Consider the following 18,909-nt stretch of genomic DNA (forward strand, 5'->3'; position numbering starts at 1 on the left):
GAGATGCCTGAGGTTCAGACAAAAAACTGTCTGAAAAAAATGGGTGGGCCATTGACTCACCATGTCTAGAAATAAATAAATTTATCAGGTAAGCATAAATTTTGTTTTATTTCTTAAGAAACGTGAGTCAATGGAATCAGCAATTACTGTTGGGAATCAATACCCAGGCTAGAGGACACAGATGATTAGGGAGGGACAAGACAGGTAACCTAAACAGAAGGCACCACCGCTTGAAGTACCTTTCTCCCCAAAAAAGCCTCAGCTGAGGCAAATATATGAAATTTATAAAATTTCGAAAAAGTGTGGAAAGAAGACTAAGTCGCCGCCTTGCACATCTGTTCTACAGAGGCCTCATTCTTGAAGGCCCAAGAAGGAGAAACAGCCCTGGTGGAGTGAGCTGTGATTCTCTCAGGAGGCTGCTGTCCAGCAGTCTCACATGCCAAATTAATAATACTTCTCAACTAAAGAGACAGAGAAGTGGTAGTAGCTTTCTGACCCTTGCGTTTCCCAGAAAAACACACAAACAATGCTGAAGACTGGCAAAAATCCTTAGTCGCCTGCAAATAAAACTTAAGAGCCCGCACAACATCAAGGTTATGTAACAAACGTTCCTTATGAAAAGAAGGATTAGGAAAAAGAGAAGGAACAACAATTTCCTGATTAATATTTCTTTCTGAAACAACCTTAGGAAGAAAACCAAACTTGGTACGAAGAACTGCCTTATCTGCATGAAATATGAGATAAGGAGATTCACACTGCAAAGCTGAGAGTTCAGATACCCTCCGAGCAGAAGAGATAGCAGTCAGAAACAAAGCCTTTCAAGATGATAACTTAAAGGGACAGTATACTGTAAAATAGTTTTTCCCTTAATGTGTTTACAATTGATTTTTTTACCAACTGCAGAGTAAAAAATGTATGAAAATTAGCTTTTTAAGGTTTATTTCTGTATATTAAAGCTCTGATTTTGTGTTTTGAAGCCACAGCCTAATAAAATAGGTTGAGCTTGTAGGTATAATCAGATCTCATTACTGTATCACATTGTGCACATATACCTGCTTCTTTATCGTATATCTGTCCTTAAAACAATCACCAATACTTTGAGAGAACAATGGAAAATCAACATTTTATTACCTTATCTCTGCTTTATCACACTGGGAGTGTAATTTCTTCTGCTTGCTGTGTTTACAAAGCTTATCTATAGCTGGTACGCGCGGCCACAAACTTTCAGAATAGGTGGGGATACCACATGCTAAATTAACAATTTCAAATGCCAATATAAGGGTAAAGGAGCTACTTGTAAACAATTTAATACACTCCAGCAGGTAAAGTGGATCATTGGGAACAAATTAAAGGGGAGAATTTTTTTGAGTAAACTGTCCCTTTAATATCTATGGAATGCATCGGCTCAAACGGAGCCTGTTGCAAAACTTTAAGAACAAGGTTAAGGCTGGAGAAACAGATTTAAACACAGGCCTGATTCTGACCAAGGTCTGACAAAAAGATTGCACATCTGGCACGTCCGCCAGACGCTTGTGTAGGAAAATAGATAGTGCCGAGATCTGACCCTTTAGGGTACTGACAGACAAACCTTTCTCCAGGCCATCCTGGAGAAAAGACAAAATTCTTGGGATCCTGACCCTACTCCAAGAATATCCCTTAGACTCCCACCAATAAAGATATTTCCGTTATATCTTGTGGTAAATCTTTCTAGTGACAGGCTTACGAGCCTGAATCATGGTCTCAATGAACAACTCGGAAAACCCACGCTTAGCTAAAATCAAGCGTTCAATCTACAAGCAGTCAGCTTCAGAGAAATGAGATTTGGATGAAGAAAGGGCCCTTGAAGTAGAAGGTCCTTCCTCAGAGGAAGTCTCCATGGAGGTAGAGACAACATTTCTACTAGATCTGCATACCAGATCCTGCGAGGCCACCGACGCTCTCTCCTGCTTGATTCGAGCAATGACTCGTGGAAGGAGAGCAAACGGAGGAAACAGATATGCCAACCTGAAGTTCCAAGTAACTGCCAGAGCATCTATCAGAAAGGCCTGAGGATCTCTCGACCGTACTTCTGGAGCTTGGCGTTCTGACGAGACGCCATCAGATCCAATTCCGGTAACCCCCATTTGGTTGTTAACCTGGAGAACACTTCCAGATGAAGTTCCCACTCCCCGGGATGGAAAGTCTGTCTGCTCTGGAAATCCGCTTCCCAATTGTCCACTCCTGGGATGTGGATGGCAGATAGACAGCAATTGTGAGCCTCCGCCCACTGAATGATTCAGGCCACCTTCTTCATGGCTAAGGAACTCCAAGTTCCCCCTGGTGGTTGATGTAAGCCACTGACGTTATGTTGTCCGACTGGAACATGATAAACCGGGCTAAAGCCAGTTGAGGCCAAGCCATCAAGGCATTGAAGATCGCTCTCAACTCCAATACGTTTATTGGGAGAGCAGATTCCTCCTGAGACCAAAGTCCCTGCACCTTCAACGAGTCCCAGACTGCTCCCCAACCCATCAGGCTGGCGTCCGTGGTCACAATTACCCATGAGGGTCTCCGAAAGCTTGTCCCCTGGGACAGATTCTCTTGAGACAGCCACCATGGCAGAGAGTCTCTTGTTGATTGATCCAGAACTATCCTCTAAGACAGGTCTGCATAATCCCCGTTCCATTGCCCGAGCATGCATAGCTGTAGGGCTCTCAAATGGAATCGTGCAAAGGGAACTATGTCCATGGAAGCCACCATTAAACCTATTACCTCCATACATTGGGCCACCGATGGCAGTACAGTCGACTGTAGAGATAGGCAAGAGGAAAGGATCTTGGCCCTGCTGACCTCTGTCAGAAATATTTTCATTGATAGGGAGTCTATAATGGTCCCTAAGAAGACCACTCTTGTCACTGGAACAAGAGAACTCTTTCCAAATTCACCTTCCATCTGTGGGAACCAAGAAAAGACAACAAGATCTCTGTATGAGATTCTGCTAGTTGAAAAGATGGCGCCTGAACCAGAATGTCATCCAGATAAGGTGTTACAGGAATTACCCGGGACCGAATTACTACCAACAGAGCTCCCAGGACCTTTGAGAAAATCCTGGGAGCTGTGGCGAGGCCAAAAGGAAGTGCTACAAATTGAAAGTGTTTGTCCAGATAGGCAAATCTCAGAAACCTGTGATGATCCCTGTGAATGTAAACATGCAGATATGCATCCTTCAGGTCTATAGTTGTCATGAATTGACCTTCTTGAACCAGAGGAAGAATGGAACGGATAGTCTCCATCTTGAAGGATGGCACTCTGAGAAATTTGTTGAGAAACTTTAAATCTAGAACCCGAGACCTTGTTCCTGTATTGGGACTGGAACTATCACTCCCAAGATGGAAAGATCCTGTACACATTTCAAGAATGCCTCTCTTTTTATCTGGTCTACAAATAATCTTGAGAGAGGAAGTCTGCCCCTGGGAGGAAAGGTCTTGAACTCTAACTCTGGGATACTATGTCCATTTCCCACGGGTCTGGGACATCTCGTTCTCAAGCTTCAGAGAATTGAGAGAGTCTGCCCCCTACTTGATCCGATCCCGGAACGGGGGCCGACCCTTCATGCTTACTTAGATTCAGCTGCAGGTTTCTTAGATTGCTTCCTCTTGTTCCAAGACTGACTGGGCTTTCATGCAGGCTTTGACTGCTCCTGTTTGGTAGAGGAGGTGGAAGACTTACCTCTGAAATTTTAAAAGGAACGAAAATTAATCTGACGTCCTTTTGATTTGTTCTACTTGTCTTGAGGGAGAAAGGATCCCTTACCACCTGTGATATCGGAAATAATTTCTGCCAACCCTGGCCCAAACAAGGTCTTTCCTTTGTAAGGAATCGCCAAAAGCTTAGATTTGGAAGAAACATCAGCTGACCAAGATTTAAATCATAGCGCCCTATGCGCTAAAATTGCAAAGCCAGATATCTTGGCTCCCAATTTAATGACCTGCAAGGAGGCGTCAGTGATAAAGGAATTGGCTAACCTGATGGCCTTTATCTTGTCCTGTATCTACTCCAAAGGAGTCTCCACCTGGAGGGACTTTGACAAAGCATCAAACCAGTAGGCTGCCGCACTTGTTACTGTAGCAATACACACCGCCGGCTGCCATTGTAAACCCTGGTGAATATACATCTTTAAAAAAGCCTCCAGCTTCTTATCCATAGGGTCCTTGAAAGAGCAACTATCCAGTGTAGAAATTGCCCCTTCCACCTTGGGGACCGTATGCCACGACTCCTTGATGGAATCAGCCACGGGGAACATCTTCCTAAAGATTGGAGAGGGAGAAAAGGGAATTCCTAGTCTCTCCCATTCCCGGGCAATAATCTCCGTAGCCCGGTCTGGCACTGGAAACACCTCCCCTTGGGGAGGGAACATCAAAGTATCTATGTAATTTGCTAGATTTCTTAGGGTTGACAACAACAGTAAAATCTGAGTCATCCAAGGTAGACAAAACCTCCTTTAATAAAACAGGAAGGTGTTCAAGCTTAAATCTGAAGGAAACCACTTCAGCATTAGAAGAAGGAATTACACTATCCGAATCTGAGATTTCCCCCTCAGAGGCTACCGAAGTATCCTCGTCCTCCGACTTATGGGAAAGGGCAACTTGGATAGCCTGTACAGGATCTGATACCTTACTATCGGATTCTCTAATTTTCCTCTTACGTTTCCCCTGCAGCATGGGGATGGCAGCTAGCACCTCAGATACCGCCAAGGATACCTGGGCAGCAATTTCGGCCTTCAAATACACTCCATCAGGAGTTTACGAGGAACCACAGGCTACTGCATGTGACATTAATACGGGTTGGGGAGCTTGAGGAAGAGACTGTGGCACTGCCTGAACAGTATCAACCTGAGAGAATAGTGTCTTTGTACAACAGAGTTCTTTCAATACAAGAACTACAAAAAGGCAAAGGAGGCTCAACTTGGGAATTCAAACAAAGTTTGCACTCTATAGCAGGTATAGACTATGTCCATCTTGCAAATAAATATCACAACTTTAGTTTTGTTAAAAACAATATATATATATATATATATATATATATATATATATATATATATATATATATATATTTGTTACTGTCCCTTTAACTGGTATTGCTCAAAATATTAGCGGAAAATGCAGTATAACAGGAAACAAGGTCTTTCCCTTGTCCGTAATCCATATGCTAGTCTTATGGCCAAATTTTTTAACAGAAAAAACAGCAATGAAGTGTCAGCTTAAAAATTCCTCAGGGATTTTTAAGCTGACACTTCATTGCTGTTTTTTCTGTTTGGACAGTGGGCTTGACAGTGGCTCACAGACGTGTCAGTATACTTGGTTTAAGTGCTGGTCTCTTTTTGGATTTTGTAAAAAAAATTTAACACCCACAGAAAAAAAACTTTTAAATTCATAAGAACCTCTCTGGCACCCTCTACACCTCAGTGCTAAGCTGAGGTTCTTACCTGTTCCTCTCTGACACGGAACAGCTCCTGAGAGAGGGAAAAGGCCACGAAGCAGTTAATCTCTGCAATAAGGGAAAAAGGGCCAAGTAACAGCGCACGCTGCATCTAGAGGGAAAGTTCTGCCCCTCGTGACGTCACAGCCGACTCCGTATACGGACCGCAAGTGCCATCAAAAAAATGGCATAAAAAGTCCCCAAAAGTTAACGAATGCACGAATAAGCAGTCTAATCACCTGAGCCACCAATAAAGTGAAAACACACTATAAAGTCATATACTGTCTTTCCAAGGACTCTGAGGTCCTGCTACCGCCACACAGTGCCCTGCATCCTGTCAAATAATTCCTGACTGTCAAGAATAACGTAGCCCCATATAAGGTGCAGCTTATCAGCTTTAGTGCCAGGGTTTTCTTTAAGAAATAAAATGGTACTTACCTGCACCCTTGACTGCCCGACAGGAGGACAGTTCACCTGGCATGAGAGGAAGCCACTCCGCAGAGGCCTGTAGATAGAAGAAGGAACAGAGTAAGCCTACTCTTGCATTCTATTTGAGGGCAGCAAACTTGTCAGGAAAATGCAGTGAGGCCCACCCCACAAGTTCCTAACTGCTTGAAAGCTATCACAACCCTACTGAAGGGTCTAACGTGGAGTACAGCTAAACCCAGCTTGTCAGGGAAGATCAGAGCAAACCTGCTCAGGCTTCCAAAATAAAAAAATCTTGATAGAAGAATTCTTAGACACCTAAACTTCACCTCCTCCTTGCACTGAAGGCAAAGAGAATGACTGGGGATTATGGGAAGGGAAGTGATACTTAACAGCTTTGGTGTGGTGCTCTTTGCCTCCTCCTGCAGGCCAGGAGTAATATTCCCAACAGTAATTGATGATTCCGTGGACTCACCGTGTCTTAAGAAAGAAATAATAGAAGTAAATTGGAAAGTTGTTTAAAATTGTATTCTCTATATTTGTATCATGAAAATTTATAGAAAATGATCCATTTTCAGGTTGTTTTTCTTCTGAGACATTGTATAGTATGACAGATCGTACATTAAGATAAATGGTTAAGTGGTACAATTTTATTTTTCTTTTCGATTTGAAAAATATTTGCAAGAAGGTACAATGAGTAATGTACTAGCAAAGTTTTGTATTAATGTTATGTTTTACATAATTTTCTTTTTTTTCTCTCCGTTAATGAAAATGGATTTAAAAAAAAAATAAAAAAATTGTATTCTCTATTTGAAGCATGAAAGACATTTTTGGGTTTCATGTCCCTTTAAAGTGCAACAGACAAATATCTGTGCAAACTCACAATCCAATGCACATATATTATGATTTTATTTTATTTTTTTAAGTGAAAAAGTGACCAGGCTTTTTATTGTTTTTAAATAAACTACGCGTTTTACACAAAGTCTTAATGCTAATGCTAATTAGCTAATGCACATGCGATACTCTCTCACAATACCCAGAAAACAAATTGCTTCCAACTTAGAGACAAAGCCAAAATTAAACTTTTACAATTAAGACAGAACATACCATTATAAACAACTTTCCTTTCCTGAAAAGCATACCTAGAGAGGATCAGAAGCAGGAACGCACTAACTGTAGCTAGCTGCTGATTATAGCTGCATATATATGCCTCTTGCCTTTGGCACAAATAATGTGTTCAGCTAGTTCCCAGTAACAAAGGATCCTTACCAAAGGATACCAAGAGAATGAACCTTCCCATGGAAAATCCAGTGCGAGTAAGCTGAGGTTACAGTTAGAGCCCTGTTCCTGATCACAATCTGGCCAAAAGATCTATCAGAATCCTCTGTTTTGTGTTTTTAATGTTTGCTATTGGTTTGCCCATTTACACACATTTTATCTGTATATTTGTATTTTGTTGTTTCCAATAACACTATGTATACTGAGAAATAAAAACAGATGTCTTGCTATTCTCTTTATGTTATTAAGGCGTGCATGAAATAGCGGTTCTGACAGATCCAGACCAAGAGCAAATAGAAACTTACAATAATATTGGCCGCAGTTTCAGAACGTATGCTAAAGTGACCTAAACAATATTAACTCAATGGGGTATGGGTTAATAAAAAATGTAGTATTATCTTAAAGGAGGGGATCCACAAGTAGCTGTGCACACAGTTTTCTTACCATTTCTTGAGCATCCCTGAGAGTGCTGGACAAACTCTGGGTGAGGTTTGGGTAAGAGAATCCACCCTCTGCTACGGCTAAAACAGACACACAGAGCATTAGTTATATGACTAACCATACTCCAGACTGAGCATTAAAGGGACATTAACACCTTGAGTTTAGTTATGTGTAATGGAACAACGTTACAACATATATATTATTATTACCCAGTAAGTATTGTGCTCCTTTATTCATGTAATTTAGCTGTAAACACTGAGCATTTTTCTAATTCTCTAAACTTGAAATTGTTAATGCAGCCTTATGGCTGACCCTGATACATATTTGTCTCTAACTGGCTTTGTCAGATAACAACTGCAAAACAATGCACTTTATACCAACATAATGACTGTGGCTAGCAGTGTGGATTTAATTTAAACCATTAATCAATAAGACTCTATTTATATCTTGGTTTTCTACATAAAGACTCACTCTTGCAGGTTTTTCTAAACGTTATAAATTACAACCAGACGAAGGTTTAATTTTTAGAATAACTTCTTAGATTAGCTTTACAATTATCTCAGACAATTACTGATTTGCTTAAATACCATTAGAAATACATTGAGAGATAATTATGAAATTATTGAGAGCTGAACTCCAGTTTAATAGGTTGAAGGGACATTAGAAAACTATGTTTTAGATGATCAAAATAAGGCAAATAATGGGTGGAGTTTGACTAATAAAAAACAATTGCAGTAAAAAACATGATTTATGTAAGAACTTACCTGAAAAAGTAATTTCTTTCATATTGGCAAGAGTCCATGAGCTAGTGACGTATGGGATATACAATCCTACCATGAGGGGCAAAGTTACTGTTACAGAAGCATTAGTTATTTTGTTGTGAAGAGCTTATTTCCCAGCAGCAATGCCTGAACCAGCAAGCCAGCGCCTAAGAAGGGCTCCAAGAAAACCGTAACAAGTATCATTTCATAAAGAGTTAACTCTTTTTTTTCAGCTTTTAGAAACTATTGTCTAATCACCTCTGGAGCCAGACTGCTAATTGATAAGATGAACTTGTAAACTTGTTATCTTAAGTACTGTAATCCTATTGTGGCCTGTCAAAGGACAGTGCTCTCTATCTAAATGTGTGATGGGGGATTTTGTGCTTCCCCCCCTCTCCCCCTGGGAGTGCCCTGTGTGCATGTAACCTTAATAAAAAGCAGGCTGGGCATCCCAGTCCTGAGTTCTTGTTTGACCCTCAATCGCAGCGTTGACTCGTTTTTGTGGGCAGAAGGGTATCCTAGCGGTACTGCAGCTAAGGGAGATTATTCTATATTTGCGAGACTCATATAGAATACTATGGAAAGCAGCTTCTCCCCTCTTTAGCAATAGGGATCCAGGCTACTAAGCGGTCCATCTCTCAGCGAGACTAAGGGTAACCGTAACATTTGGCGGCAGCGGCGGGATTTTCCTGGATTTCCTAGGAGAGGTACAGAACGGATGGAGAGCGCTTACGAAAAATTGAAGCGTACAACCCAAAAGGATTTACTTGAAAGCAGAGGGGGGTACGCCAGCAACCGGCCGAGGAGAGAGCTGATCGCAGAATTGACCGAATTGGATCAGAGCTTCACAATGGCGGAAACACCGACCACGATTAGTGACGAAAAAACCAGGATTGTTCGGGAAAGGCTCTCATTATACGGGCCGAACCCCTCCATGGAATTGGTACAGCAGTTGATGGCAGAGGCGGACGAGGATATACGAGAGACTCGAGCCCACGAACTCAACCTAGCGAATGCACACCGCAATGCTGAAGCCCCGCAGGTAATCATCCCTGTCGAAAATGCTGGGAGGCCCAAGATACCCTATGCGGCATTTCGACCCTTCCTAGAGAGCGAGACAGGGATTGATGAATATTTGGCGGACTTCGAAAGGCAATGTGCCCTGCACCAGATTCCCAACAGAGAGTGGCCCACGATATTGTCTGGGAAACTATCCGGGCGAGCCCTGGAAGCCTTTCGTACTCTGGGTGCTGAGGAAGTGACACAGTATGAGCTAGTTAAGGAGACACTGTTGCGACGGTACGCTGTAACTCCGGACACGTATCGCCGACAGTTTCGGGGCACGGAAAAGAAGCCTAACGATACCCATATGGAATGGGCGCACCGAATGCGGAGAGCGGCAAATCACTGGCTGAGCGGAAGTAAAGCGGTGACTGGGGAGGAAATTTTACAATTGTTTCTCTTAGAACATTTTTATAATGGCATGGAACAGCAAGGGAAGGAATGGCTGCGAGACAGGCGGCCTTCTACCTTAGAAGAAGCAGCCAAATTGGCCGATGAACATTATGACTCCCGTCTTCACGAACCCATGAACTACCGAGCTCCAGCACGGGTCGAACCCAGAGAGGTTTACCGTGCACCCCCTCGTACTGAATTCCGAGCCCCGGTGCCCACAAGGCCCGTCCGACACTCAGGACCACCCAATAACAGCTCTGAGCGTCCCAGACCGACTTGCCACCGATGCAAGCAACCAGGGCATTTCATGGCTAGCTGCCCCCTTAATACGCACCAGACACCCAGGAATTACAATTACCCCTCTGGGTCCTATCGTCCGGCCCGGGCCCTCTGTGTTAACCAAGAGGCCCCTATGGAGGGATATGTGGGGCCGCTTCACGAGGCAGACCCTGTATATGCTGCCTCAGATAACCGCCAGCACCATCGGCAGAGGGTATGGCTCGAGGGGCGATCTACCGAGGGATTGCGAGACACAGGGGCTACTATCACGCTGGTACAGAGTCATTTGGTGCCAGAGCACAAGCGATCCGGACAGACTGTGGCCGTTAGAGTGGCGGGGGGGGATGTGTACAAAATTCCAACAGCTAAAGTGCATCTTGATTGGGGAGCGGGAAAGGGGGCTGTGAACGTGGGCCTAATGGATAATTTACCTGCCGAAGTACTACTGGGCAACGATTTGGGCCCCATGACTTCTGCCTATGCTCCAGTATGCAACAACGAGGCGGACCCAGTGACTACACGGGCCCAAGCCCGGACGGAGCGAGAGCTCTCACCAGTGCGGGAGACACAGGTAAGACCTACCCCGACCTTGCCTGACAGGTTAGGCCCCATACCCTGGGACACCCCAGATGCTTTCGAGGCAGAGTCTAAGACTGACCCGACCTTACAAAAGTACCGGGAACGAGCAGAGACCGGAGGGGGCGGGGCAGATAACGAAACATTCTTATGGGAAAAAGGGAAACTATACCGCTGGACAGAGAAAAGGGGACAGCGTAGGCGACAGCTGGTAGTGCCCCACAAATACCGTCAAGAAATCCTCAAAATAGGCCACGACATCCCCTTAGCAGGCCACCTAGCCGTTACCCGTACCCTACACCGCATTACTCACACGTTCTTTTGGCCAGGGGTGCACGCTGACGTTAGAACTTACTGTAACACCTGCGATGTGTGTCAACGAGTAGGAAGGCGAGGCGATCACCCTAAAGCCCAGCTAGTAAATATGCCCATTGTAGAGGAACCCTTCAGCCGGGTTGCTATTGACCTAGTGGGACCACTGGCTACCCCTAGTCCCTCCGGTAAGCGATACATTCTTACCGTAGTGGACTACGCTACCAGGTACCCAGAGGCTGTCGCCCTATCCAACATACAAGCGGATACGGTAGCGAATGCACTAGTACAGGTGTTCTCCCGGGTAGGATTTCCAAAAGAAATCCTATCCGACCGAGGCACCCAATTTACGGCTGAATTGACCCAACAACTCTGGCAGGTTTGCAAAATTAAGTCCCTCCTGAGCTCCCCATACCACCCCCAGACGAACGGGCTGTGTGAGAGGTTCAATGGGACCCTCAAGCAAATGCTCAAGACGTTCACTCAGGAATACCGAGACTGGGAACGCTTCCTGCCGCACCTCCTATTTGCTTATCGGGAGGTGCCCCAGGAAACGACAGGGTTCTCTCCCTTCGAGTTGCTCTACGGAAGAAAGGTACGGGGACCCCTAAACCTGATCCGGGAGCACTGGGAGGGAGAGATGGAGGCTGACGGTGTCCCCATTGTGCCATACGTGCTGGAACTCAGGGACCGAATGGAGCAATTAGCCAAATCCGTGCGGGCTAATCTCCAGTTGGCCCAGAGAAGACAGAAAGTATGGTACGATCGGGGGGCCCGAAAGAGAATCTTCACCATAGGACAAAAGGTGTTAGTACTTAAGCCGGTGAAGACAGACAAATTGCAGGCGTCCTGGCAGGGTCCCTACCAGATCGTAGAGAAAAGGGGAGACACCACTTATGTGATAGCTAGCTGCCACGACAACAATCTTAGAAAGACATTCCATGTAAACATGCTCAAGGAATATTTTGAGCGACCAGAGAACGTGACGGCCGTATGTTGTTCCCCTCAGGAAGACCCCGACAGTTTACCCATTCCAGACCTATTAGAAAAGAGCCTCCCCACAGGTATAGTGGCACAGGTTCAGATAGGGGACCGACTTAGCCCCACTGAAAGGGAGCAGCTCAACCAACTCCTCCAGTCCAAACACCTCACCTTCTCCCCGAAGCCAGGGTACACTACTTTAACCACCCACCAGGTAGATACTCCGGGACAAGCTCCCTTGCGCCAGGCTCCGTACCGAATCCCCGAAGCAGTTAGGACAGGAATGAAGAAGGAGATCGATGAGATGCTCCAGCTCAGGGTAATTGAGCCCTCCGATAGTCCCTGGGCCTCCCCAGTTGTCTTGGTGCCCAAGAAAGATGGGACCACCCGGTTCTGCGTAGACTATCGGAGGCTCAATGAAAATACCGTGACGGACGCTTACCCTATGCCCAGGGTAGACGAGCTACTCGATCGTATAGCCAGGGGAAATTACCTGACCACTATTGACCTCTGCAAAGGTTACTGGCAGATTCCCCTGGCCCCGGAGGCTATCCCCAAGTCGGCATTCGTCACCCCATTCGGCTTATATCAGTTTAGGGTAATGCCGTTTGGGATGAAGAATGCCCCAGCTACATTCCAGCGCTTGGTGGATAGGCTCCTGGATGGCTTCCAGAGTTTTGCTTGCGCCTACCTGGACGACATAGCGATCCACAGTGAGTCCTGGGAGGACCACTTAGCTCATGTGGGAATGGTTCTGGATCAGATCCGGGCTGCTGGCCTGACTCTGAAGCCAGAGAAATGCCACTTTGGGATGGCCGAGGTACAGTACCTGGGTCACCGGGTGGGGTGTGGAAAACAGCGACCAGAGCCGGCCAAAATAGAAGCTGTCGCCAATTGGCCCACCCCCATCACTAAGACTCAGGTCCTAGCCTTCCTGGGCACGGCAGGGTACTATAGACGGTTCGTACCAGACTACAGCACACTTGCCAAACCCCTGACTGACTTGACCAAGAAGAACTTACCTCGACAGGTCCTGTGGTCTCCCCACTGTGAAACGGCTTTCCAGGCTCTCAAAAATGCTCTAATTAACGCTCCTGTCCTGGCGGCCCCAGCCCTTAACAAACGTTTTATCGTCCATACAGATGCTTCCATGTTCGGGCTGGGAGCCGTCCTCAGCCAAGTAGGCGAAGATGGAGGGGAGCATCCAGTTGCCTACATCAGCCGGAAGCTCCTGCCCCGCGAAGTCAGCTATGCAGCGGTCGAAAAGGAGTGTTTGGCTTTGGTGTGGGCATTAAAGAAATTGACTCCCTATTTATATGGTCAGGAGTTCACTCTGGTCACCGACCATAACCCGTTGGTGTGGCTGAACCGGGTCTCTGGAGATAACGGCAGGCTATTACGTTGGAGCTTATCGTTGCAACCCTTCAATTTCACCATTACTTACAGACCTGGGAAACAGAATGGCAACGCCGACGGGTTGTCCAGACAAACCGACCTCAGCCCCGCATAATCAGCGGTCTGGACAGCCTTAGTCTGCCCCGAAAAGGGGTTAGACCGTGTCTGCCAGAGTGTTCCACAGAAAGGGAGCACTGTTACAGAAGCATTAGTTATTTTGTTGTGAAGAGCTTATTTCCCAGCAGCAATGCCTGAACCAGCAAGCCAGCGCCTAAGAAGGGCTCCAAGAAAACCGTAACAAGTATCATTTCATAAAGAGTTAACTCTTTTTTTTCAGCTTTTAGAAACTATTGTCTAATCACCTCTGGAGCCAGACTGCTAATTGATAAGATGAACTTGTAAACTTGTTATCTTAAGTACTGTAATCCTATTGTGGCCTGTCAAAGGACAGTGCTCTCTATCTAAATGTGTGATGGGGGATTTTGTGCTTCCCCCCCTCTCCCCCTGGGAGTGCCCTGTGTGCATGTAACCTTAATAAAAAGCAGGCTGGGCATCCCAGTCCTGAGTTCTTGTTTGACCCTCAATCGCAGCGTTGACTCGTTTTTGTGGGCAGAAGGGTATCCTAGCGGTACTGCAGCTAAGGGAGATTATTCTATATTTGCGAGACTCATATAGAATACTATGGAAAGCAGCTTCTCCCCTCTTTAGCAATAGGGATCCAGGCTACTAAGCGGTCCATCTCTCAGCGAGACTAAGGGTAACCGTAACAGTTACCCAAACCTCAAAATACCTATAAATACACCCCCCACCACACCCACAATTCAGTTTACCAAATAGCCAAGAAGTGGGGTGATAAAGAAAGGAGTAAAAAGCATAACAAAAATGAACTGGAAATATAATTGTGCTTTATACAAAAAATCATAACCACCATAAAAAAGGGTGGGTCTCATGGACTCTTGCCAATATGAAAGAAATGAATTTATCAGGTAAGTTCTTGCATAAATAATGTTTTCTTTCATGTAATTGGCAAGAGTCCATGAGATAGTGACGTATGGGATAGCAATACCCAAGATGTGGAACTCCACAGAAGAGTCACTAGAGAGGGAGGGATAAAAATAATAACAGCCATTTTCCGTTGAAAAAATTAATCCACAACCAAAAATATAAGTTTTTTTCTCATAGTTGAAAAGAAAAAAATAAAACATAAGCAGAGGAATCAAACTGAAACAGCTGCCTTAAGAACTGTTCTACCAAAAACTGCTTCAGAAGACGCAAATACATCAAAACGGTAGAATTTAGTAAATGTATGCAAAGAAGACCAAGTTGCTGCTTTGCAAATCTGACCTGAAGCTTCATTCTTAAAAGCCCACGAAGTGGAGACTGATCAAGTAGAATGAGCTGTAATTCTCTGAGGCGGGGCCTGACCCGACTCCAAATAAGCTTGATGAATCAAAAGCTTTAACCAGGATGCCAAGGAAATGGCAGAAGCTTTCTGACCTTTCCTAGAACCAGAAAAGACAACAAAAAGACTAGAAGTCTTCCTGAAATCTTTAGTAGCTTCAACATAATATTTCAAAGCTCTTACAACATCCAAAGAATGTAAGAATCCCTCCAAAGAATTCTTAGGATTAGGACACAAAGAAGGAAAAACTATTTCTCTATTAATGTTGTTAGAATTCACAACCTTAGGAAGAAATTTAAATGAAGTCCGCAAAACTGCCTTATCCTGATGAAAATCAGAAAAGGAGATTCACAAGAAAGAGCAGATAATTCAGAAACTCTTCTAGCAGAAGAGATGGCCAAAAGGAACAAAACTTTCCAATAAAGTAGTTTAATGTCCAAAGAATGCTTAGGCTCAAAAGGAGGAGCCTGTAAAGACGCTAAAACCAAATTAAGATTCCAAGGAGGAGAGATTGAGTTAATGACAGGCTTGATATGGACCAAAGCCTGTACAAAACAGTGAATTTTAGGAAACTTAGCAATCTTTATGTGAAATAAAACAGAAAGAGCAGAGATTTGTCCCTTCAAGGAACTTGCAGACAAACCTTTATCCAACCCATCCTGAAGAAACTGTAAAATTCTAGGAATTCTAAAAAAATGCCAGGAGAATTTATGAGAAGAACACCATGAAATATAAGTCTTCCAAACTCGATAATAAATCTTCCTAGAAACAGATTTACGAGCCTGTAACATAGTATTAATCACTAAGTCAGAGAAACCTCTATGACTAAGCACTAGGCGTTCAATTTCCATACCTTCAAATTTAATGATTTGAGATCCTGATGGAAAAAACGGACCTTGAGACAGAAGGTCTGGTCTTAAAGGAAGTGGCCAAGGTTGGCAACTGGACATCCGGACAAAATCCGCATACCAAAACCTGTGAGGCCATGCTGGAGCTACCAGAAGCAGAAACAATTGTTCCATGATGATCTTGGAGATCACTCTTGGAAAAAGAACTAGAGGCGGGAAGATATAAGCAGGTTGGTAACACCAAGGAACTGCTAACGCATCCACTGCCTCCGCCTGAGGATCCCTCGACCTGGACAGGTACCTGGGAAGTTTCTTGTTTAGATGGGAAGCCATCAGATCTATTTCTGGAAGACCCCACATATGAACAATCTGAGAAAACACATCTGGATGGAGCGACCACTAACCCGGATGTAAAGTCTGACGGCTGAGATAATCCACTTCGCAATTGTCTACACCTGGGATATGTACCGCATAAATTAGACAGGATCTGGATTCCGCCCAAGAAAGTATCCGAGATACTTCTTTCATAGCTAGGGGACTGTGAGTCCCACCCTGATGATTGACATATGCCACAGTTGTGATATTGTCTGTCTGAAAACATATGAATGGTTCTCCCTTCAACAGAGGCCAAACCTGAAGAGCCCTGAAAATAGCACAGAGTTCTAAAATATTGATTGGTATCCTCGCCTCTTGAGATTTCCAAACCCCTTGTGCTGTCAGAGATCCCCAGACAGCTCCCCAACCTGAAAGACTTGCATCTGTTGTGATCACAGTCCAGGTTGGACGAACAAAAGTAGCCACTTGAACTATATGATGGTGATGTAACCACCAAGTCAGAGAGAGTTGAACATTGGGATTTAAGGATATTAATTGTGATATCTTTGTATAATCCCTGCACCATTGATTCAGCATATAAAGCTGGAGAGGTCTCATATGAAAACGAGCAAAGGGGATCGCGTCCAATGCTGCAGTCATGAGACCTAAAACTCCCATGCACATAGCTACTGAAGGGAATGATTGAAACTGAAGGCTCAGACAAGCTGAAACCAATTTTAATCGTCTCTTGTCTGTTTGAGACAGAGTCATGGACACTGAATCTATCTGGAAACCTAAAAAGGTCACCCTTGTCTGAGGAATCAAGGAACTTTTTGGTAAATTGATCCTCCAACCATGTCTTTGAAGAAACAACAATAGTTGATTTGTGTGAGATTTGGCAGAATGTAAAGACTGAGCTAGTACCAAGATATCGTCCAAATAAGGAAACACCGCAATACCTCGTTCTCTGATTATAGAGAGTAGGGCACCGAGAACCTTTGAAAAAATACTTGGAGCTGTCGCTAGGCCAAATTGGTAATGCTTGTCTAGAAAAGAGAATCTCACAAAACCAATAGTGATCAGTATGAATCGGAATATGAAGATATGCATCCTGTAAGTCTATCGTGGACATATAATGACCTTGCTGAACAAAAGGCAGAATAGTCCTTATAGTCACCATTTTGAAAGTTGGCACTCTTACAAAACGATTCAAAATTTTCAGATCCAGAACTGGCCTGAATGAATTTTCTTTCTTTGGAACAATGAATAGATTTGAATAAAACCCCAGACCCTGTTCCTGAAACGGAACTGGTATGATTACCCCTGAAAGCTTCAGATCTGAAACATACTTCAGAAAAGTCTGAGCCTTTACTGGATTTGCTGGGATGCATGAGAGAAAAAATCTTCTCACAGGAGGTCTTACACTGAATCCTATTCGGTACCCTTGAGAGACAATACTCTGAATCCATTGATTTTGGACAGAATCTGCCCATATGCTTTGGAAAAATCTTAATCTGCCCCCCACCAGCTGAGCTGGAATGAGGGCCGCACCTTCATGCAGACTTAGGGGCTGGCTTTGGTTTCTTAAACAGCTTGGATTTATTCCAACTCGAAGAAGGTTTCCAATTGGAACCAGATTCTTTGGGGGAAGGATTGGGTTTCTGTTCCTTATTTTGTCAAAAGGAGCGAAAACGGTTAGAAGCTTTAGATTTACCCTTAGGTCTTTTATCCTGAGGCAAAAAAACTTCCTTCCCCCCAGTGACAGTTGAAATAATCGAATCCAACTAAGAACCAAATAAATTATTACCTTGGAAAGAGAGATAGTAATCTAGACTTAGATACCATGTCAATATTCCAATATTTGAGCCACAAAGCTCTTCTAGCTAAAATAGCTAAAGACATAGATCTAACATCAATTTTGATGATATCAAAATGGCATCACAGATAAAATGATTAGCATGTTGAAGCAAGCAAACAATGCAAGATAAATCAGGATCCATTTTCTGTTGCGGTAAACATCAGCCATAGAAATGGCAGGCCTGAGAAGATAGCCAGTATATAAATAAGCTTTCCTTAGATAAGATTCAAGTTTCCTATCTAAAGGGTTCTTAAAGGAAGTAATATCTTCCATAGGAATAGTAGTACGTTTGGCAAGAGTAGAAATTGCCCCATCAATTTTGGGGATCTTTTCCCAAAACTCCAATCTAACTGCTGGCAAAGGATACAATTTTTTTAAACTTTGAAGAAGGGATAAAAGAAGTACCAGGACTATTCCATTCCTTAGAAATCATATCAGAAATAGCATCAGGAACTGGAAAAACCTCTGGAGTAACCACAGGAGGTTTATAAACAGAATTTAAACGTTTACTAGTTTTAGTATCAAGAGGACTAGTTTCCTCAATATCCAAAGTAATCAACACCTCTTTTAACAAGGAACAAATATACTCCATTTTAAATAGACAAGTAGATTTGTCAGTGTCAATATCTGAGGTAGGATCTTCTGAATCAGATAGATCCTCATCAGAGGAGGATAAATCAGTATGTTGTCGGTCATTTGAAAGTTCATCAACTTTATGAGAAGTTTTAAAAGACCTTTTACATTTATTAGAAGGCGGAATAGCAGACAAAGCCTTCTGAATCGTATCAGCAATAAAATCTTTTCTATTCACAGGGATATCATGTACATTAGATGTTGAAGGAACAACAGGCATTGTACTAGTACTGATGGATACATTCTCTGAATGTAAAAGCTTATCATGACAACTATTACATACCACAGCTGGAGATATAATCTCCACAAATTTACAACAGATACACTTAGCTTTCATAGAAATGTTATCAGGCAGCAGGGTGCCAACAGTGGTTTCTGAGACAGGATCAGATTATGACATCTTGCAAATGTAAGAGAAAAAACAACATATAAAGCAACATTATCAATTTCCTTATATGGCAGTTTCAGGAATGAGAAAAAAATGCAAACAGC

At 43.7% G+C, this 18,909-nt stretch overlaps 1 protein-coding gene across 1 annotated transcript in view; it reads right to left on the reverse strand.

Annotated features, from left to right (window-relative positions):
• The window catches only part of KIAA0586 (KIAA0586 ortholog), a 307,808-nt gene that overhangs the window by 49,860 nt on the left and 239,039 nt on the right, over positions 1-18,909 (reverse strand). The window contains exon 26 of the mRNA XM_053705342.1: positions 7,606-7,682. Coding sequence (XP_053561317.1) covers positions 7,606-7,682 — 77 coding nt within the window. The remainder of the gene's footprint in view (positions 1-7,605; positions 7,683-18,909) is intronic.

The sequence above is a fragment of the Bombina bombina genome, chromosome 1 (genome assembly GCF_027579735.1).
Source record: "Bombina bombina isolate aBomBom1 chromosome 1, aBomBom1.pri, whole genome shotgun sequence".
In the NCBI taxonomy this organism is placed as follows: Eukaryota; Metazoa; Chordata; class Amphibia; order Anura; family Bombinatoridae; genus Bombina; species Bombina bombina.